General features: G+C 31.9%; 2 protein-coding genes across 6 annotated transcripts in view; both read left to right on the forward strand.

Annotated features, from left to right (window-relative positions):
- Window positions 1-5,917, forward strand: part of LOC133557545 (electrogenic sodium bicarbonate cotransporter 1-like) — a 97,222-nt gene extending 91,305 nt beyond the window's left edge. For 4 of the 5 annotated variants that reach the window (XM_061908090.1, XM_061908091.1, XM_061908092.1 and 1 more), the window contains 2 exons: window positions 1,682-1,755; window positions 1,830-5,917. In XM_061908090.1, the coding sequence (XP_061764074.1) occupies window positions 1,682-1,755; window positions 1,830-1,935 (180 nt within the window). In that variant the 3' untranslated portion in view covers window positions 1,936-5,917. The remainder of the gene's footprint in view (window positions 1-1,681; window positions 1,756-1,829) is intronic. The other variant, XR_009807791.1, reaches the window with a different exon arrangement.
- A 131-nt stretch (window positions 5,918-6,048) lies between these two features.
- LOC133557547 (neuropeptide FF receptor 2-like) lies at window positions 6,049-21,183 on the forward strand. The gene is made up of 4 exons (XM_061908094.1): window positions 6,049-6,426; window positions 16,155-16,468; window positions 19,798-19,897; window positions 19,981-21,183. Exons 2-4 carry the CDS (start codon window positions 16,171-16,173, stop codon window positions 20,822-20,824), a joined length of 1,242 nt encoding a protein of 413 aa, XP_061764078.1. The 5' UTR covers window positions 6,049-6,426; window positions 16,155-16,170; the 3' UTR covers window positions 20,825-21,183.
- Window positions 21,184-21,466: the final 283 nt, after the last annotated feature.

A 21,466-nucleotide genomic window follows, 5' to 3' on the forward strand; every position in this document is an offset into this window, starting at 1 on the left:
TCAACAAAATATGAATATAAGTTCATAACCTGTGAAAAGAAATGCAACAATGCAATATTCGGTGTTGACGGCTAGATTATTTGTGGACAAGTTCCATACATATTGATGTTAAAGATTTCTTTTTTTGTGAATAAATGTTTAGTATTAAGTTCATGAATCCAGATGGATCTCTATTACAATCCCCAAAGAGGGCACTTTAAGTTGATGATTACCTCTGTGTAAAAATCTGTATTTATAATTGAATCACGTGGTTATTTTTCAACAAGTTTTTAGTTATTTTTATATCTTTTTTTCCCCCAAACAGTTCATGAAAGACCATTAGAAATGAGCAATATCTTGCAATGTTATAAAATTTAATAAATCCAAAACTGATGACATAGTGCTGTATTTTACTTCTTTATCTCTTTTTTCCAACCAAAAATGCTTTGCTCTTATTAAGGGGGTACTTGAATGAAAAAAATGTTCACAGGGGGTACATCACTGAAAAAAGGTTGAGAACCACTGCCCTAGAGGACAGTGGTGCATCGGTCAATCATGCTGGAAGGATGTTGTTTTAATGAACATTGGATTGAAAAGGGACAAATACAAACTTTGGATAAAACGTGGACCAAATCCACGTGTAGCTTGCTGCAAAGTATGCAAAAAGGAAATACAGCTTTTCGCAATGGGAGAGTCGGCTCATATAAAAGGTAAGCCACAGAGATTACGAGCCCTAAAAGATACTCGTAATTGTCTTCGATATTTACCCCCCAAAAAATGCTGTCCCATTAAAGCAGGGTCTCAAACGCGTGGCCCGCGGGCCAATTGCGGCCCGCGATACGTTATTTTGCGGCCCGCACCTTAATATGAAAATTTAATGTCGGTGCGGCCTGCGAGTTTGATATGAATGGCGCTTTACAACGCCATACTTTTATACCCTCGATTTTTCCGGGAGGCTCCTAATTATCAGTGCCCCTCCAGGGGTAATCATTCTCCCGAATGTCACCCGGACAGCAATATTAAGGGGGCACCGTGGAGACACTGCCTTTAACGTCCTCTACGACCTGTGTAAACAGCGGGCCAGCCCGGCTACATGTTGTATTTTACTTCTGTAGGCACAATAAGCGACTACAAGACATAGTTGATCAACAGCCATACAGGTCACACTGAGGGTGGCCGTATGAACAAGTTTAACACTGTTACAAATATGCACCACACTATGAACCCACATCAAACAAGAATGACAAACACATTTTGGGAGAACATCTGCAACGTAACACAACATAAACACAACGGAACAAATACCCAGAATCCCATGCAGACCTAACTTTTCCGGGCTACAAAACACACCCCAGTCCCCCCCAACCCCGCCTCCTATTGTAGCCCGGACGAGTTAGGGCTGCATTGGATCCTGGGTATTTGTTCTGTTGTGTTTATGTTGTGCGACATTTGTTTTTTGCAGGAATTTGTAACGTCGTCTTTTTTCTACACAGTTACGACTTTTTTCTTGAAAATCGAATTGCAAGATTTTTCTGGACAAAATGCAACTATTCTCGATTGTCAACTTGATCGTAAAAATATATATTTTTTTGCAAATATTGTGCCACATTTTTACTCGACCGAATGTGAAACTTATTGCAAGATTCTTTAGTGTCCCCTCCCGTATTTTTAACTCAAACTCTCTGACTCCGCCCCCTTCCAGGAAATGAATCGCAGACTTTCCTTGGCGCCCATTCGCCGTGCTGAGCACCACTTGGAGTCGTCCACGGTGGCCGAGTACGTGAGTGACGCCAGCCGACAAGCTCGGACGTTCTTCTGAAAATTACCTTTTTTTTACCCCCCTCTCCCAGCCTTGAGAAAGGTTCCTACCTGAAAGGTTCCCCTCAGGTCCGGATGGACGGCGAGACCGAGGACAATTGCTTCTTCTGGAAGAAAGCGTCCGAAACTGACCTGTGAAAGATTGAAGAGCAACTTCAATATTTTCTATTTTTATTTGATACAGTTTCCTTAGAGGTATTTTTAAAATCACAATGGCTGGAACGACTTTTTTGTTTTGTTTTTCTGATGAAGCCTCACATATTTTGTGAGGCAGCACATTATTAATATTGTGCTAATTTATTTAGCATTCAGCTGATTATCGTCAGATGCATTTGAGGAAGCAACAGATGTCTTTTTTATTTGTTTTTTTTTCCCCTAAAAAATCCAATCAACCATTTTTTTAACTCCAAATTATATTTAATCGTCTTGTTTGCATATTTATTTTGTTGCTAATTTTGTCTTTAATTGTAGTCTGCATGGTCTCTAAAGGGTCTTGCCCTTTTTTTAGGGCGCCCTTCACGTACCGTAATTATTTTCTTTCATGTAGTCCTACCTCTCATTTCTCTGTAGGTGCCAGACATTTATATATTTAAAAACATCAGATGTGCAATTATATTTCTGACCAAAACATAGATTTTTTTTTCTACCCAAAATAGCACTATGCAAAATCTCAAATGTTCTCCTGTAGATATATATATAATTTTGTTATATATATATATATATATATATATATATATATGTGTATATATATATATGTATATATATATATATATATATATATGTATATATATATATATATATATATATATATATATGTATGTATGCATGTATATATATATATGTGTGTGTGTGTATATATGTATGTATGTATATATATATGTATATGTATGTGTATATATGCATATATGTGTGTGTATATATATGCATGTGTATATATGCATATACACACATGCATATGTATGTATATGCAAATATGTATGTATACGCATATGTATGTATGTATGTAGATACACGCATATATATATAATGTGTAAATATGTATATGTATAAATATATATATATATATATATATATGTATACACACACACATATATATATATATATATATATATATATATATATATATATATATATATATATATATATATGTGTGTGTGTGTATATAAAACGCATTTTATTTGTGTTTTTAAAGCCTATTTTTGAAGTACATGTACAGTGGAAAAAGTCCAATTTGTTTTAAATGCTAAATCCTCCAAAGATTAACTTTTATTTCTATTTTCTCCACAGACATTTTATTCCGTGTTTTTAAAGCCTACTTTTGAAGTACATCTACAGTGAAGAATCGAAGTTTAGCAATCGAGCAACAGAGACAAAAATCAGTAGCGAACCTCTGGAGTCGGATAATCCTTTCAAATGTGATCATATTTTTTTTTTCTGATTTTGATGTTTGTTTATATAAAATGTCTTCCAGTGCTTGGACAACCAAGCACAGCCAGCATTTGCACAAGGTCATTGTATGAACTCCACCATCTATGCAAACAGGACATTGTTGAAGTATTTGTTGTGTCCGCGCACAAGTGAAAGATTATTAAGAAATACGTTCGGATGCGATGTGACGCATTAAAACGGCTTTTAAAGCCCAAAAAAAATAACAAAAATGGGATGTCTTCAATGTATTTATGTTGATTACTCCGTAATGATGTCTTTTTTTTTTTCAGTGTGGCCTGAACCTTTTTTTTTTTTTTTTTTACATGCTCCTTACGGGCTCAATAATAAAACAAGAAAGCGTTTATTCTTGTAAGATTGTGACCACTTTTGAAGTAATTGTCTATTAAAAGAATCAAGCTGGTTAATTGCTGTGGGCGGGGCTAGAGTAATTATGTCAGGGTTAAGAAGAAACTGTCATGGGGAAAGTTGAGGTCAGGATTTCAGGGAGAAGAAGAAAAAAATCACATATATTCACTCTAGTGAAGAAAAAGCCTGGTTGTGTTTCTCAGACTCTGAATTCTCTGTGATCTTTGAGTTCAAAAGAGTAGATTCGATGGATCTTTACAATCCCCCCCAGGTGCGAGTCTGCAGGGAAATAAAGTAAAACATACCATGGGCTTGTTAAAGACTCCAAATTGTCTATGATTGGCACCAAAACATGTGCGGTAGAGTACATAAATGTGTGTTACAAACCCCAAAACCAGTGAAATTGGCACCTTGTGTAAATGGTAAATAAAAACTAAATACAATGACTTTCAAATCGTTTTCATCCTACATTCAATTGAATAGACTGCAAAGACAAGACATTTAAAGATATTTGATGCCTGCAACATGTTTAAAAAAAGCTGGCACGAGTGGCAAAAAAGACTGAGAATGTTGAGGAATGCTCATCAAACACTTATTAGGAACACCACACTGGTGAACGGGCTATTTGGGAACAGGTGGGTGTCGTGATTGGGTATAAAGGCAGCCGCCGTGAAATGCTCAGTCATTCACAAACAAGGGGGGGGCGAGAGGGTCACCGCTTTGTGAACAAATGCATGAGCAAATTGATTAAGGAGCAACATTTCTCAACCAGCTATTGCAAGGACTTTAGGGATTTCACCATCTACGGTTCATAAAATCATCAAAAGGTTCAGAGAATCTGGAGAAATCACTCCACGTAAGCGGCACGGCTGAAAACAAAGATTGAATGCCCGTGACCGTCGATTCCTCAGGCAGTATTGCATCAAAATGCGACATCAGTATGTAAACGATATCACCACACAGGCTCGGGAACACTTCAGAAAACCACTGTCCGTAACTACAGTTGGTCGCTACATCTGTAAGTGCAAGTTAAATCTCCACTATGCACATTTATCAACAACACCCAGAAACGCTGCCGGCTTCGCTGGGCCCGAGCTCATCTAAGATGGGCTGATGCAAAGTGGAAAGTGTTCCGTGGACGTCGTGTCCTCCGGACCAAAGAGGAACAGGATCATCCGGATTGTTATATGCGCAAAGTTGAAAAGCTAGCATCTGTGATGGTATGGGGGTGTATTAGTGCCCAAGGCATGGGTAACTTACACATCTGTGAAGGCACCATTAATGTTGTATGGTCCATACAGGTTTTGGAGCAACATGTGTTGCCATCCAAATAACATTATGGACGCCCCTGCTTATTTCAGCAAGAAGATGCCAAGCCACGTGTTACAACAGCGTGGCTTCATGGTAAAAGAGTGCGGATACTAGACTGGCCTGCCTGTATTCCAGACCTGTTTCCCATTGAAGATTTGTGGCGCAATATGAAGCCTAAAATAACACAACGAAGACCCCGGACTGTTGAACAACTTAAGCTGTACATCAAGCAAGAATGGGAAAGAATTCCACCAGAAAGGCTTCAAAAATTGGTCTCCTCAGTTCCCAAACGTTTACTTAGTGTTGTTAAAAGGAAAGGCCATGTAACACAGTGGTAAACATGCCACTGTGACAACTTTTTTGCAATGTGCTGCTGCCTTTAAATTCTAAATTATTGATTGTTTACAAAAAAAAGTTTTTAGTTGGAACATTAAATATCTTTTCTTTGCAGTCTATTCAATTGAATTTAAGTTGAGAAGGATTTGCAAATCATTGTATTCTGTTTTTATTTACCATTTACACAACGTGTCAACTTCACTGCTTTTGGGTTTTGTATGACACAGAGAGCATTTAGTTTGGTTTGTCAATAAACAACAAATTAACAAGATTTACAAAAAGCATACTTGCCAACCTTGAGACCTCCGATTTCGGGGGGCGGCGGCGGGAGGTTAAGAGTCAAGTATTTCATATATTTATATATATATAAAATAAATACTTGAATTTCAGTGTTCATTTATTTACACATATACATACAGACATAACACTCATCTACTCATTGAGTTAAGGGTTGAATTATCCATCCTTGTTCTATTCTCTGTCACTATTTTTCTAACCATATGCATGTACAGTAGGTGACAGTATTGTCCTGTTTAAGATTGTCACAACATTGCTGTTTACGGCAGAAAAACTGCTTTATGGTAGAAAGAAACGTGACTGCTGTTGTTGTGTGTTGTTACCGCGCTGGGAGGATGTTAATGAAACTGCCTAACAATAAACCCACATAAGAAACCAAGAACTCGCCCTCGATCATTCTACAGTTATAACGTCATTGGGCAGGCACACTGTTTATATCGTGGGAAAGCGGGTGTGAAAACAGGCTGTCCTCGCTCAAGTCCGCCTGAATTTCAGTATAACATTTTTCCCTGGAGGTTTTCGGCAGAGACGCGGGATTTCGGGAGTCTACCGGAAAATCCGGGAGGGTTGGCAAGTATGAAAAAGTTTATATGTGCTAAAAAAAATTCACACCTAAATTAGGATTCTCAATTCCTAATTTTCAAAAACCTATTTTTAAGCCTGTAACGCCAAGTATCATAAATGATACATCCTATTTTTTTGAGCCCTCCACATCATCAGCGTAATTATTTTCTTTCTATCAGATCAGATGCGTGCATTACACCTACAAGCCAGATGGGGGCAGTAATTGACTATAGCGATGTACGGTGGTCCCGCAAGGTTTGCTACGAAGAAGAAACGAGTGAGTCCTACTTTTTGAAGATAAACTTTGCCACATTTGAAAACGATAAGGTAAGAATTTTGAATTTTTAAGAATTTTTATACCTCACATCAGTATGAACACGTAATCCGTCGATGTAATGTGAAACTACTTCATATTTAATTATACTTTATAGTAAAACCGTAGAAAGTGTATTGAAACAGCAGGTGATGTCAATCTAAATCAATTAATAGGCATTTAAACATTATTTTTTTCAAACAAATATTTATATTACAAACTATGGTACTGTTAAGGCTACTCTTGCGTTCCAAAAAGGTTCGAAAAAAATAATTATAGTAGTGTAGCCCTGAGGAGGAGGTTTATGACTCATTAAATCCCTTAATAAGCACTCGCTGAGATATTTCTTGATTCCAAATGATTTATAATTTAATTTTACAAACAGAAAATATTCTCCGTGGTTGACTTCAAAATAATCAAAATAACTTATTTAGCGGTATATAAACTGTTTCCAAAAAGCTGGCACGAGTGGCAAAAAAGACTGAGAAGGTTGAGGAATGCTCATCAAACACTTATTTGGAACATCCCACAGGTGAACGGGCTAATTGGGAACAGGTGGGTGCCGTGATTGGGTATAAAAGTATCTTTCATTAAAGGCTCAGTCATTCACAAACAAGAATGGGGCTAGGAGTCACCGCTTTGTCAGCAAATGGTGAGCAAATTGTTTAAGGAACAAAATTTCAACTTCAGGGTTCCGGGTTCAATCCCCGCCTCCGCCATCGATGCACTGCCATTATGTCCTTGAGCAAGGCACTTTGCCCACCTTCTCCTAGTGCCACTCACTCTGGTTCAAACGTCACGAAGAGAATGGCTTTCACCACGTGAAGCGCTTTGAGTCTCTAGAACAAAAGCGCTATATAAATACACTTCACTCCCCGACGCAAACACACACACCATGCAGAGGCCCCGCCCCCTGGCGTGTGGCGCTCCCGGCAGCATCAGCGCGCTCTGACATTGTCCGCACCTTGGCTGGGAGACGCTTGCTCGCTCGCCGGAGAGGACGAGACACTCGTCGGCCAGGTCAGCTCTCACTCCTTTCTGCATCCATTATCTTCATTACTATCAATTCTCTCATAATCAATAACTATTGATCAATTATTGTCAGCGTAGAATAAGGGACATGATTTTGATGTGAGCAATTTACGTGAACGGACACAAATCTTGTGTGCAGTATTAAAAATATTCTTCGAGATTTGATGCAACTTGCAGAGAAAAAATGCTAACAAAATGATAAAAGGCGCAGTTTTGGAAGCATATCAATAAATATTTATCAATAAGTGTATTGCAGCTGTGACATAACTACTAGTGTGTGTGTGTGTTTGGGGGAATAAATAAATAAAAAGCAGCTGCACATTTCCACCAGGAACCTTTTTTTCTGGAGCGGGTTGCACAAAGTATGTCCATACTCGCATGTTTTGGCCCCTGGTGGTGTGTTGTGGGTACTGCGTGTCATGTGCTGTAAAAGTGGGTCTACCTTAAAGAAAAAAACTTTAATCATAAGTTTGAAGTATGCCAATGAAAAGTTCCGGCTGTGGTTCTATGGTTATCATCACATATTTTTTCTTTGCCCTTATTTTTACACTTTCATTAAAGTTGATTAGGTCAAAAAATTATTAAGCTTATGGGTCAAGAATTTTTTAAATGATCACTTATTTTTACACTTTTATGACAGTTAAGTCAAAAAAGTATTGTTTATTAAGTTTTGGGGTCAAGAATTTTAAAAATGTTCACTTATTTTTGCACTTTCATGACAATTATGTAAGTCAAAAATTTATGTTATTAAGTTCATGGGTCAAGAATTTTTAAAATGATCACTTATTTTTACACTTTCATGATAGTAAATTAAATTTAAAAAATAATTACTAAATTTATGGGTGAAGAATTTTTAAAATGATCATTTATTTTTACACTTTTATGACAGTTAATTAAGTCAATAAAATATTACATTTTTGGGTCAAGAATATTTAAAATCACGTATTTTTACATTTTCACGACAGTTAATTAAGTCAGACAATAAAGGTTGAGTCAAGAATTTTTTGAAATGGTCCCTTATTTTTACACTTTCATGATAGTCAATTAAATTAAAAAAATAATTACTAGATTTATGGGTGAAGAATTCTTAAAATTATCACTTATTTTTACACTTTCATGATAGTCAATTAAATTAAAAAAATAATTACTAAATTTATGGGTGAAGAACTTTTAAAATGATCATTTATTTTTACACTTTTATGACAGTTAAGTCAATAAAATATTACATTTTTGGGTCAAGAATATTTAAAATCACGTATTTTTACATTTTCACGACAGTTAATTAAGTCAGACAATAAAGTTTGAGTCAAGAATTTTTTGAAATGGTCATTTATTTTTACACTTTCATGACCGTTAATTAGGTTGAAAAAATTATTACATATTATTAAGTTTATGGGTTAATAATTTGTTAAAATCATCACTTATTTTTACACTTTCATGACAGTTGATTAAGTCAAAAAATTATTATTAAGTTTATGGGTCAAGAATTTTTTAAATTATCACTTATTTTTACACTTTTATGACAGTTGAGTCAAAAAAGTATTGTTTATTAAGCTTTTGGGTCAAGAATGTTTAAAATGTTCACTCATTTTTGCACTTTCATGACAGTTATTAAGTGAAAAATGTATTAGTTATTAAGTTCATGGGTCAAGAATTTTTAAAATGATCACTTATTTTTACACTTTCATGATAGTCAATTAGTTAAAAAAAATAATTACTAAATTTATGGGTGAAGAATTTTTACAATGATCACTTATTTTACACTTTCATGATGGTCAATTAAATTTAAAAAATAATTACTACATTTATGGGTGAAGAATTTTTAAAATTATCATTTATTTTTACACTTTTATGACAGTTCAATCAATCAATCAATCAATGTTTACTTATATAGCCCTAAATCACTAGTGTCTCAAAGGGCTGCACAAACCACTACGACATCCTCGGTAGGCCCATGGGACGTCGGTGACAATGATGACTATGAGAACATGATACTGTGATACTGATGATACTGATGACTATGAGAACATATGAGAACATGATACTGTGAAAGATCAATCCATAATGGATCCAACACAGTCCAGTCCAAAGCGGATCAGTTAAGTCAATAAAATATTTATTACATTTTTGGGTCAAGAATATTTGAAATAATCACTTATTTTTACATTTTCACCACAATTAATTAAGTCAGATAATAAAATTGAGTCAAGATTTTTTGAAATGGTCACTTATTTTTACACTTTCATGACCGTTAATTAGGTTAAAAAAATATTAATCATTATTAAGTTTATGGGTTAATAATTTGTTAAAATCATCACTTATTTTTACACTTTCATGACAGTTGATTAAGTCAAAAAATTATTAATTATTATTAAGTTTATGGGTCAAGAATTTTTTAAATGATCACTTATTTTTACACTTTTATGACAGTTAAGTCAAAAAAGTAATGTTAAGTTTTTGGGTCAAGAATGTTTAAAATGTTCACTTATTTTTGCACTTTCATGACAGTTATTTAAGTCAAAAATGTATTAAGTTCATAGGGCAAGAATTTTAAAATGATCACTTATTTTTACACTTTCATGACAGTCAATTAAATTAAAAAAATAATTACTAAATTTATGGGTGAAGAATTCTTAAAATTATCACTTATTTTTACACTTTCATGATAGTCAATTAAATTAAAAAAATAATTACTAAATTTATGGGTGAAGAACTTTTAAAATTATCATTTATTTTTACACTTTTATGACAGTTAATTAAGTCAATAAAATATTACATTTTTGGGTCAAGAATATTTAAAATCACGTATTTTTACATTTTCATGACAGTTAATTAAGTCAGACAATAAAGGTTGAGTCAAGAATTTTTTGAAATGGTCACTTATTTTTACACTTTCATGACCGTTAATTAGGTTGAAAAAATTATTAAATATTATTAAGTTTATGGGTTAATAATTTGTTAAAATCATCACTTATTTTTACACTTTCATGACAGTTGATTAGGTCAAAAGATTATTAATTATTATTAAGTTTATGGGTCAAGAATTTTTTTAATGATCACTTATTTTTACACTTTTATGACAGTTAAGTCAAAAAAGTATTGTTTATTAAGTTTTGGGGTCAAGAATGTTGAAAATGTTCACTTATTTATGCACTTTCATGACAGTTATTTAAGTCAAAAATATATTAGTTATTAAGTTCATGGGTCAACATTTTTTAAAATGATCACCTATTTTTACACTTTCATGTTAGTCAATTAAATTAAAAAAATAATTACTAAATTTATGGGTGAAGAATTTTTAAAATGATCACTTATTTTTACACTTTTATGACAGTCAAGTCAATAAAATATTTATTACATTTTTGGGTCAAGAATATTTTAAAAAATCACTTATTTTTACATTTTCACGACAATTAAGTCAGATAATAACATTGAGTCAATAATTTTTTGAAATGGTCACAAATTTTTACACTTTCATGACCGATAATTAGGTTAAAAAAAGTATTAGTTATTATTAAGTTTATGGGTTAATAATTTGTTAAAATCATCACTTACTTTTACACTCATGACGGTTGATTAAGTAAAAAAATTATTAATTATTATTAAGTTTATGGGTCAAGAATTTTTTCAAATGATCACTTATTTTTACACTTTTATGACGGTTAAGCCAAAAAGGTATTGTTTATTAAGTTTTGGGGTCAAGAATGTTTAAAATATTCACTTATTTTTGCACTGTAATGACAATTATTTAAGTCAAAAATGTATGTTATTAAGTTCATAGGGCAAGAATTTTTAAAATGATCACTCATTTGTACACTTTCATGATAGTCAATTAAATAAAAAAAATAATTACTAAATTTATGGGTGAAGAATTTTTAAAATGATCATTTATTTTTACACTTTTATGACAGTTAATTAAGTCAATAAAATATTACATATTTTGGGTCAAGAATATTTAAAATCACGTATTTTTACATTTTCACGACAGTTAAGTCAGATAATAAAATTGAGTCAAGAATTTTTTGAAATGGTCACTTATTTTTACATTTTCATGACCATTAAATAGGTTAAAAAAATTATTAATTATTATTAAGTTGATGGGTTAATAATTTGTTAAAATCAACACTTATTTTTACACTTTCATGACAGTTGATTAAGTCAAAAAATTATTAAGTTTATGGGTCTAGAATTTTTTAAATGATCACTTATTTTTACACTTTTATGACAGTTAAGTCAAAAAAGTATTGTTAAGTTTTTGGGTCAAGAATGTTTAAAATGTTCACTCATTTTTGCACTTTCATGACAATTAAGTCAGATAATAAAATTGAGTCAATTTCATGGGTCAAGAAATTTTAAAATTATCACTTATTTTTACACTTTCATGATAGTCAATTAAATTAAAAAAATAATTACTAAATTTATGGGTGAAGAATTTTTAAAATGATCACTTATTTTTACACTTTCATGATAGTCAATTAAATTTAAAAAATGATTACTAAATTTATGGGTGAAGAACTTTTAAAATTATCATTTATTTTTACAGTTTTATGACAGTTAATTAAGTCAATAAAATATTACATTTTTGGGTCAAGAATATTTAAAATAATCACTTATTTTTACATTTTCATGACAATTAAGTCAGATAATAAAATTGAGTCAATTTCTTTTTGAAATGCTCACTTATTTTTACACTTTCATGACCGTTAATTAGGTTAAAAAAATTATTAATTATTATTAGGTTTATGGGTCAAGAATTTTTTTAAATGATCACTTATTTTTACACTTTTATGACAGTTAAGTCAAAAAAGTATTGTTTATTAAGTTTTTGGGTCAAGAATGTTTAAAATGTTCACTTATTTTTGCACTTTCATGACAGTTATTTATTTCAAAAATGTATTAGTTATTAAGTTCATGGGTCAAGAATTTTTAAAATGATCACTTATTTTTACACTTTCATGATAGTCAATTAAATAAAAAAAATAATTACTAAATTTATAGGTGAAGAATTTTTAAAATGATCACTTATTTTTACACGTTCATGATAGTCAATTAAATAAAAAAAATAATTACTAAATTTATGGGTCAAGAATTTTTAAAATAATTTATTTTTACACTTTTATGACAGTTAATTAAGTAGATAAAACATTTATTACATTTATGGGTCAAGAATATTTAAAATAATCACTTATTTTGACATTTTCACGACAATTAATTAAGTCAGATAATAAAATTGAGTGAAGAATTTTTTTAAATGGTCACTTATTTTTACACTTTCATGACCGTTAATTAGGTTAAAAAAAAATCAATTATTATTAAGTTTATGGGTTAATAATTTGTTAAAATCATCACTTATTTTTACACTTTCGTGACAGTTGATCAAGTCAAAAAATTATTAATGATCAAGTTTATGGGTCAAGAATTTTTTAAATGATCACTTATTTTTATACTTTTATGACAGTTAAGTCAAAAAAGTATTGTTTGTTAAGTTTTTGGGTCAAGATTTTTTAAAATTATCACTTATTTTTGCACTTTCATGATAGTCAATTAAATTAAAAAAAATAATTACTAAATTTATGGGTGAAGACTTTTTAAAATGATCATTTATTTTTACACTTTTATGACAGTTAATTAAGTCAATAAAATATTATTTATTACATTTTTGGGTCAAGAATATTTAAAATAATTTATTCTTACATTTTCACGACAGCTAATTAAGTCAGATAATAAAGTTTGAGTCAAGAATTTTTTGAAATGGTCACTTATTTTTACACTTTCATGACCGTTAATTAGGTTAAAAAAATTAATTATCATTAAGTTTATGGGTTAACAGTTTGTTAAAATCATCAATTATTTTTACACTTTTATGACAGTTAATTGAATCAATAAAATATTTATTATTACATTTTTGGGTCAATAATATTTAAAATGATCACTTATTTGATACTTTCATCCCAGTTAAGTCAGATAATAAAGTTTGAGTCAAGAATTTTTTTGAAATGGTCAGTTTTTCTTTACACTTTCATGACCGTTAATTAGGTTAAAAAAATGTATTAATTATTATTAAGTTTAAGGGTCAATAATTTATTTTTAATTATCACTTATTTTACACTTTCACAACTGTTAATTAAGTCCAAAAAATATTATTTATCAAGTTTTGGGGTCAAGAATGTTTAAAATGTTCACTTATTTTTACTCTTTAATGACAGTTAATTAAATCAAAAATATTCATTATTACTAAGTTTGTGGGTCAATCATTTTTTAAATGATCACTTGTTATTACACTTTTATGACAGTTAAGTCAAAAAAGTATTGTTAAGTTATTGGGTCAAGAATGTTGAAAATGTTCACTTATTTTTGCACTTTCATGACAGTTATTTAAGTCAAAAATGTATTAGTTATTAAGTTCATGGGTCAAGAATTTTTAAAATGATCACTTATTTTTACACTTTCATGATAGTCAATTAAATGAAAAAAATAATTTCTAAATTTATGGGTGAAGAATATTTCAAATAATCACTTAGTTTTACATTTTCACGACAGTTAAGTCAGATAATAAAGTTTATTGGTTAATAATTTTTTAAATCATCACTTATTTTTACACTTTCATGACAGTTAAGTCAAAACAATTTAATTATTAAGTTTATGGGTCAATATTTTTTTAAATTATCACTTCTTTTTACACTTTCATAACAGTTAATTAGGTCAAAAAATATTAATTACTAAGTTTATGGGTCAATAAGTTTTTAAATGAGCACTTTTTTTCACTTTCATGACAGTTAAGTCAAAAAAATATTAATTATTAAGTTTATGGGTCAAGAATTGTTTTAAATCATCACTTATTTTTACACTTTCATGACAGTTAATTAGGTCAAAAAATTAACAAGTTTATGGGTAAATTTTTATTAAAATGATCACTTATTTTTACACTTTTATGACAGTTAAAACATAATTTTTAATTATTACTTATTTTTTACATTTTGGCCATTTAAAATGTTTATAAATAACTTTTTTTACAGGTTTATGACAGTGAAGAATGTTAAAATGGTTAATAATTTATTTCAGTACGGTCAATGTTAAAATGATATCTTATTTTTACACTTTTATGACATTTAACATTTTTTTAAACATCCTTTTTTTTACACTTTGTCAATTAACGTTTTTAAAATATTACTTGTTTTTACACTTTTATGACGGATGGTATGTTAAAATTATTATGGTGCGGAAAATGTCAACCATTTACAATATTATTTTCATGGGTTCCAGTGACTTGTCCAGGGTGTACCCCTGCGACTTGTCCAGGGTGTACCCCTGCGACTTGTCCAGTGTGTACCCCGCCTTCCGCCCGAATGTAGCTGAGATAGGCGCCGGCGACCCCAAAAAAGGGAATAAGCGGTAGCAAATGGATGGATGGATGGGTTCTAGCTGTGGAAGCACACATAAATGTTCCACTCCGGTCCTGCAGGGGGCGTCAGTGCGTTTTGTCGGCTACACTACATTGTTGTGGGCTGCGGCTCGATGCAGGCAGACCGTATCGGTTAGAAAGTGATGACAAAGTTGTTCCAATTTCAAATTCCTAAAGATAAACAAAACACTCATGTAATATTAGGAAAGGCAACGGGAAGGTTTTGACACTACTGGCCTCTGGTGGTGTGTTATGGGTACTGCGTGTCATGTGGCCTAAAATAACAAATATGTAGTTCAGATGAAATATCAATTAAAAGTAATTAACATGTAGTTTATCAATTTAAAGTAATGAACAAACAATTCAATTAAATGTAATTTGAAAGTACTGCAATAAACATTTGGTTCAAGGAAAATATCAATACAAATAAATGATAAATAAATGATAAATTGGTTGTACTTGTATAGCGCTTTTCTACCTTCAAGCTACTCAAAGCGCTTTGACACTACTTCCACATTTACCCATTCACACACACATTCACACACTGATGGAGGGAGCTGCCATGCAAGGCGCTAACCAGCAGCCATCAGGAGCAAGGGTGAAGTGTCTTGCTCAGAACACAACGGACGTGACAAGGTTGGTACTAGGTGGGAATTGAACCAGGGACCCTCGGGTTGTGCACGGCCACTCTTCCACTGTGCCACGCCGTCCCTGATAAATCATAAACATTTAGTGAAGTAAAAAAAATTATCAAAAGTAATAAACATAGAAAGTAGTTCAGGTGTAGTATCAATCAAAAGTAAAAAAAAAAAAAAATTAAAATATTATAAATTAATGAACATACTTGAATTAAAATATCAATTGAGAGTAAAAAACATACAGTGAATGAAAATGTCAATTAAAAGTAATAAGTAAATGAAATATGTTGTTCAGATGAAATATCAATTAAAAGTAATTAACATGTAGTGTATCAATTTAAAGTAATGAACAAACAATTCAATTAAATGTAATTTGAAAGTACTGCAATAAACATTTGATTCAAGGAAAATATCAATACAAATGATAAACATTTAGTGAAGTAAATAAAATAATCAAAAGTAATAAACATAGAAAGTAGTTCAGGTGGAGTATCAATCAAAAGTAAAAAAAATAATAATTTAAAATATTATTATAAATTAATGAACATACTTGAATTAAAATATCGATTGAGAGTAAAAAACATATAGTGAATGAAAATATCAATTAAAAGTAATAAGTAAATGAAATATGAATGAAAAGTGAGCATTGTTATTTTCTGTTTTAACACAGTTGTAATTATAAGAGCATGAAAGGGAACCTCAGCAACCAATCGTGGGGCCCACAGGAGGCCCCTCAGGGCCCGGGGGGCATCATCTACGTGGACTTTTACCTCCACAAGTCATCGGTGGCGGCCATCTTCAGCGTCTCCTACCTGCTCATCTTTCTGCTGTGCATGCTGGGTAACGGCGTGGTTTGTTTCCTTGTGCTGCGCAGCAAGAACATGCGCACGGTCACCAACCTCTTCATCCTCAACTTGGCAATCAGCGATCTGCTGGTGGGCATCTTCTGCATGCCCACCACGCTGGTGGACAACATCATCACGGGTAATCCCAGCAGTCTTTCATCTTCCACGTCAACCATTGTCAGAATGATGACAATGAATAATGTTCAAATTATTAGTATTCATTTTACGACAGTCAAGAATGTTTCAATGATTAATTAATAATTCCATAACTGTCAGCAATTTTAAAATCATCACTTATTTTTACACTTTTATGACAGTCAAGAATGTTAAAATGATCAATGATTAATTAATAATTCCATAACTGTCAGCAATTTTAAAATCATCACTTATTTTTACACTTTTATGACAGTCAAGAATGGTAAAATGATCAATAATTGTATTACAGTCAAGAATGTTAAAATCATCACCTGTTTTTACACTTTTATTACAGTTAACATTTTTTAGATTATTACTTATTTTTACACTTTGTCCGTTTACGTTTTTTAAAATATTACTTATTTTAAAATTTGTGACAGTCAACATTTTTAAAAAAACATTACTTCTTTCTACACTTTTATGACAGTTGGTATGTTAAAATGATTATCAATTTTATAAGTCAAAAATGTTTAAAATGATCACTTCTTTTTTTACACTTTTATGACAGTTGGTATGTTAAAATTATTACTATTATTTTATAAGTCAAAAGCGTTTTAAATGATTACTTATGTTTTACACTTTTATGACAGTTGGTATGTTAAAATTATTATTATTAATTTTATAAGTCAACATTTTTTACAATTATCACCTATTTTTTACAATTTTATGACAGTCAAGAATGTAGAAACTCACACAGTTTTACACTGTCATGACAGTTAATTAAATCAAAAAAGTAATTATTAGTTTTTGGATCAAGAATGATTAAAATGATCACTTATTTAAAATTTTTGTATCAGTTAACATTTTATTTTGTACATTTTGTCCATTTAAATATTTTTTATATATATATATATATATATATATAATATATATATATATATATATATATATATATATATATATATATATATATATATTATTTTTTTACATTTTTATGACAGTGAAGAATGTCAAAATAATTTCAATCCAGTCAATGTTAAAATAATTTCTTATTTTTACACTTTAATGACAATAAAAAAGTTGTATTACTTATTTTTCACATTTTTTTTTTAATATTACTTAGTTTCACTCTTTTATGACAGTGAAAAATGGTAAAATAATTATTAATAATTTCATTAACTGTCTGTCATACACTTTGACGGTTAGTATGTTAAAATTATTATTATAAATTTTATAAGTCAAAATTTTTCAATTGATCACTTATTTTTGACACTTTATGACGGTATATTAAAATTACTATTAATTTTACAAGTTAAACATTTTTAAAATCACTTATTTTATACACATTTATGACAGCTGGTATGTCAAAATTATCATAATTTTTATAAGTCAAAATATTTTCAAAGGATCACTTATTTTTTCACTTTTATGACAGTTGGTATATGTTAAAATTATTATACATTTTTCAAGTTAAACATGTTTAAAATTATCACTTATGTTTTACATTTTTGTGACAGTTGGAGTGTTAAAATTATTATTCCAAATGTTATAAGTCAAAAATTAAAAAAATTATCACTTATTTTTTACACTTTCAAGAATTTAGAAATTATCGCTTAGTTGTATACTTTTATGCCAGTTCAGTCAAAAAATAATTAATTATTAATTATAATGAATAATTAAGTTTATGAATTTTTTAAATTATCACTTATTTTTACTCTCTTATGACAGTTGATTAGGTTAAAAATTATTAATTGTTAAGTTTTTGGGTCAAGAATGTTTAAAAGGATCACTTATTTTTAGTAAATAAGTGATCGTAATTTAAACGTTAATGGCAGTGAAGAATGTTCAAATGATTATTAATCTTTTTAATACAGACAATGATTAAATGATCTCTTATTTTTACACTTTTATGACCGTAAATTTTTTTTTAAACTATTACTTATTTTTACACTTTGTCAATTAACATTTTTAAAGTACTTGTTTTTACACTTTATAGTTGGTATGTGAAAATTATTATTATTAATTTTAAGTCAAAAATATTTAAACTTATCACTTATTTTACATTTTTTACAGTTAATTATGTTAAAATCATTATTAATTTTGAGTCAAACATTTTTAAAATTACTTTTTGTTACACTTAAAAATAACTTATTTCTCACGCTTTCATGTCAGTAAAGAATTTTTCAATCATCACTTATTTTCTACACATTTATGACAGTCAAGAATGTTAAAATGATTACTTATTTTTACACTTTTGTGACAGATAAAAAAATTAAGAGTTAAGTATGTTAACATTATCAAATATTAAATTTGAGTCAAGAATGTTTAAAAATATTACTTATTTTTTTACACTTTTATAACAGTAAATGTTAAAACGATTACTTATTTTGTACACTTTTTTGCATTTTGATGACAGTTCAGTATGTTAAAATTATTAACTATCATTCATTTGATGAGTAAAGAATGTTTAAAATTATTACTTCTTTTTTTTGACACTTAATTATCACTTAATTTTTTACTTTTGGTGCAGTAAAGAATGTTAAAATCATCACTTATTTGTTTTCATTTTTGTGACAGATCAATATTTTTTAAATTATTACTTCATTTTGCATTTTTAGTACAGGTAATGTTAAAATGATTAAATATTTATAATCTCGTGAGCCAAGAAGGGTAACATTGTCACTTATCTTTACATTTTCATGACAGTCAATATTATGAAAATCATCCCTTTTTTTTTTTTTACACTTTTTTGACAGTTAAGTGTGTTAAAATCTTTCGTTTTTATTAATTTTTTGACAGTCAAAATCACGTAATTTACACCTTTATGACAGTTTAAGATGGTTATTTATTGTTTAACTTTTACGACGGTTAATCATATTAAAATGATTTATTATTATTATGTGACTTTTAAAAAGTTACAATTATCAATGATTAAAAAATGTACAACACAAAAAAAATGTTTAAAAGTATCAACAATTTTCACTTTTGTGACTGTTGGGAGTGTTAAAATTATGATTATTAGTATTAAGAACAGTTCATTTAAGCCGGTACTTCTCAATAATTTTTTTGTCATAATTAAAAATATATATATATTATGAATGAAATTAATTGAATAATACACTTATTATTATTATTATTATTATTATTACTGTTATAATTATTATTAATAGAAGTAGTAGGAGTATATTAACACAATTATAAAATAAAGCTGCAAAGGATATTTAAGTAAAAAATCATGAAAGGTGTTTAATGCATATTTATTGCTCCATATAACAAACAATATTTGAAAAAGTATAATGCATGAAATTAAAAATGTAAATCCGTGTCGTGCAGGGTGGCCGTTTGGCAACATGGTGTGCAAACTAAGCGGGATGGTGCAAGGAATCTCCGTGTCAGCGTCCGTTTTCACGCTGGTGGCCATTGCTGTTGACCGGTCAGTTGTTATTCATTATTATTATTATTGTTTTGAGTATTGAAAAGTACAACCGTAGACTTGATTCTGTGATTCATGTTCAGGTTTCGCTGCATCGTCTTCCCCTTCAAGCAGAAGTTGACCACCTCCACGTCCAAGCTGATGATCGTGGTCATCTGGGTGCTGGCAGTGTCCATCACGTGTCCGTCCGGCGTCATGCTGCAGGTCAGCAAGGAGCCCGCCGTGCGCATCGTCCTGCGGCGGGACAACGCCACCCGCCCCTTCTACTGGTGCCGGGAGAACTGGCCCAGTCAGGCCATGCGGAAGCTCTACACCACGGTGCTCTTCGTCACCATCTACCTGGCGCCGCTCAGCCTCATCGTCGCCATGTACGCCCGCATCGGCCTGGCGCTCCTCAAGACCGCCGTCCCCGCGCTGAGGGGCAGCGGGATCGGGCCCGGCGGCAGCAAGGCCAACGTGGACGCCCGCCACGCCATCTCCAGGAAGAAGAAGAGAGTGGTCACGATGCTGCTGGTGGTGGCGCTGCTCTTCGCGGTGTCGTGGCTGCCGCTGTGGACTCTGATGATGCTGAGCGACTACGCCAGCCTGAGCGAGCGCCAGCACCGCATGGTCAACATCTACTTGTACCCTCTGGCGCACTGGCTGGCCTTTTTCAACAGCAGCGTCAACCCCATCGTCTACGGCTTCTTCAACGAGAAGTTCCGTAGAGGCTTCCAGGCGGCGTTTAAGTTCCAGCTCTGCTCCGTCGTCACCGAGCACCAGAGGAGCTTCTCACATCGCGCCTGGCGGGGGAACGGTGTCCTCCCGATTCGGCCGGCCGGCTCGGGACGGAAGGCGGCGTCTGCGGGGAGTCAGGAAGCTACGAGGGGTGACGCCGGAGCTCAGGATTTCACCATGGAGGACCTGGGCAAGGTTTCCCAGATTTAGTCCCGTGGTTCACGATGTTCCTTCGTTTGCCGTTTTCTCCGCCTCGTTTTTCACATTCGCTTCTGACTCGAGGCGTGTCGTACCGTCTACTTCGGCCCGCGGCCGCTCCGGCTTTACAGGCTTTGGATTGTCCGTTCCATGCTGCCTTGTTTCCTTTTTCAACGGCCGGATCGATCGTCTTTGGCTTTTGTGTCTCGATGAGGGTGAGTCACTAACGCCCGAAATGGCCGAGCGAATAATTGTGTGAGTGCGTTGGCATTAAATTGTCCCTAATGTCACGGGACTAAGGCCTTGTTTACACTCCACACCAAATCAATTTTTTTTGCCAACCTAAACGCAAATCTGACCTTTTCAGGCTACGTCGGGAAGTAGTCCGAATTCGATTGGAATCTATCCATCCATCCATCCAGCCATCTTCTTCTGCTTATTCAAGGTCGGGTCGCGGGGGCTTTGATTGATTGATTGAAACTTTTATTAGTAGACTGCACAGTACAGTACATATTCCGTACAATTGACCACCCGAATAAGTTTTTCAACTTGTTTAAGTCGGGGTCCACGTTAATCAATTCATGGTAAAGGCAGCAGTCTAAGCAGGGAAGCCCAGACTTCCCTCTCCTCAGCCACTTCGTCCAGCTCCTCCGG

This window comes from Nerophis ophidion, linkage group LG08 (assembly GCF_033978795.1).
Source record: "Nerophis ophidion isolate RoL-2023_Sa linkage group LG08, RoL_Noph_v1.0, whole genome shotgun sequence".
NCBI classification, from domain to species: Eukaryota; Metazoa; Chordata; class Actinopteri; order Syngnathiformes; family Syngnathidae; genus Nerophis; species Nerophis ophidion.

Excerpts from the sequence above, each read along its gene's own strand:
- LOC133557547 (XM_061908094.1), top strand. The coding sequence starts at position 16,171 with ATGAAAGGGAACCTCAGCAACCAATCGTGGGGCCCACAGGAGGCCCCT. Across the intron at positions 16,469-19,797 it reads GGTGGACAACATCATCACGG|GGTGGCCGTTTGGCAACATG; the intron begins GTAATCCCAGCA and ends CGTGTCGTGCAG. Across the intron at positions 19,898-19,980 it reads GTGGCCATTGCTGTTGACCG|GTTTCGCTGCATCGTCTTCC; the intron begins GTCAGTTGTTAT and ends ATTCATGTTCAG.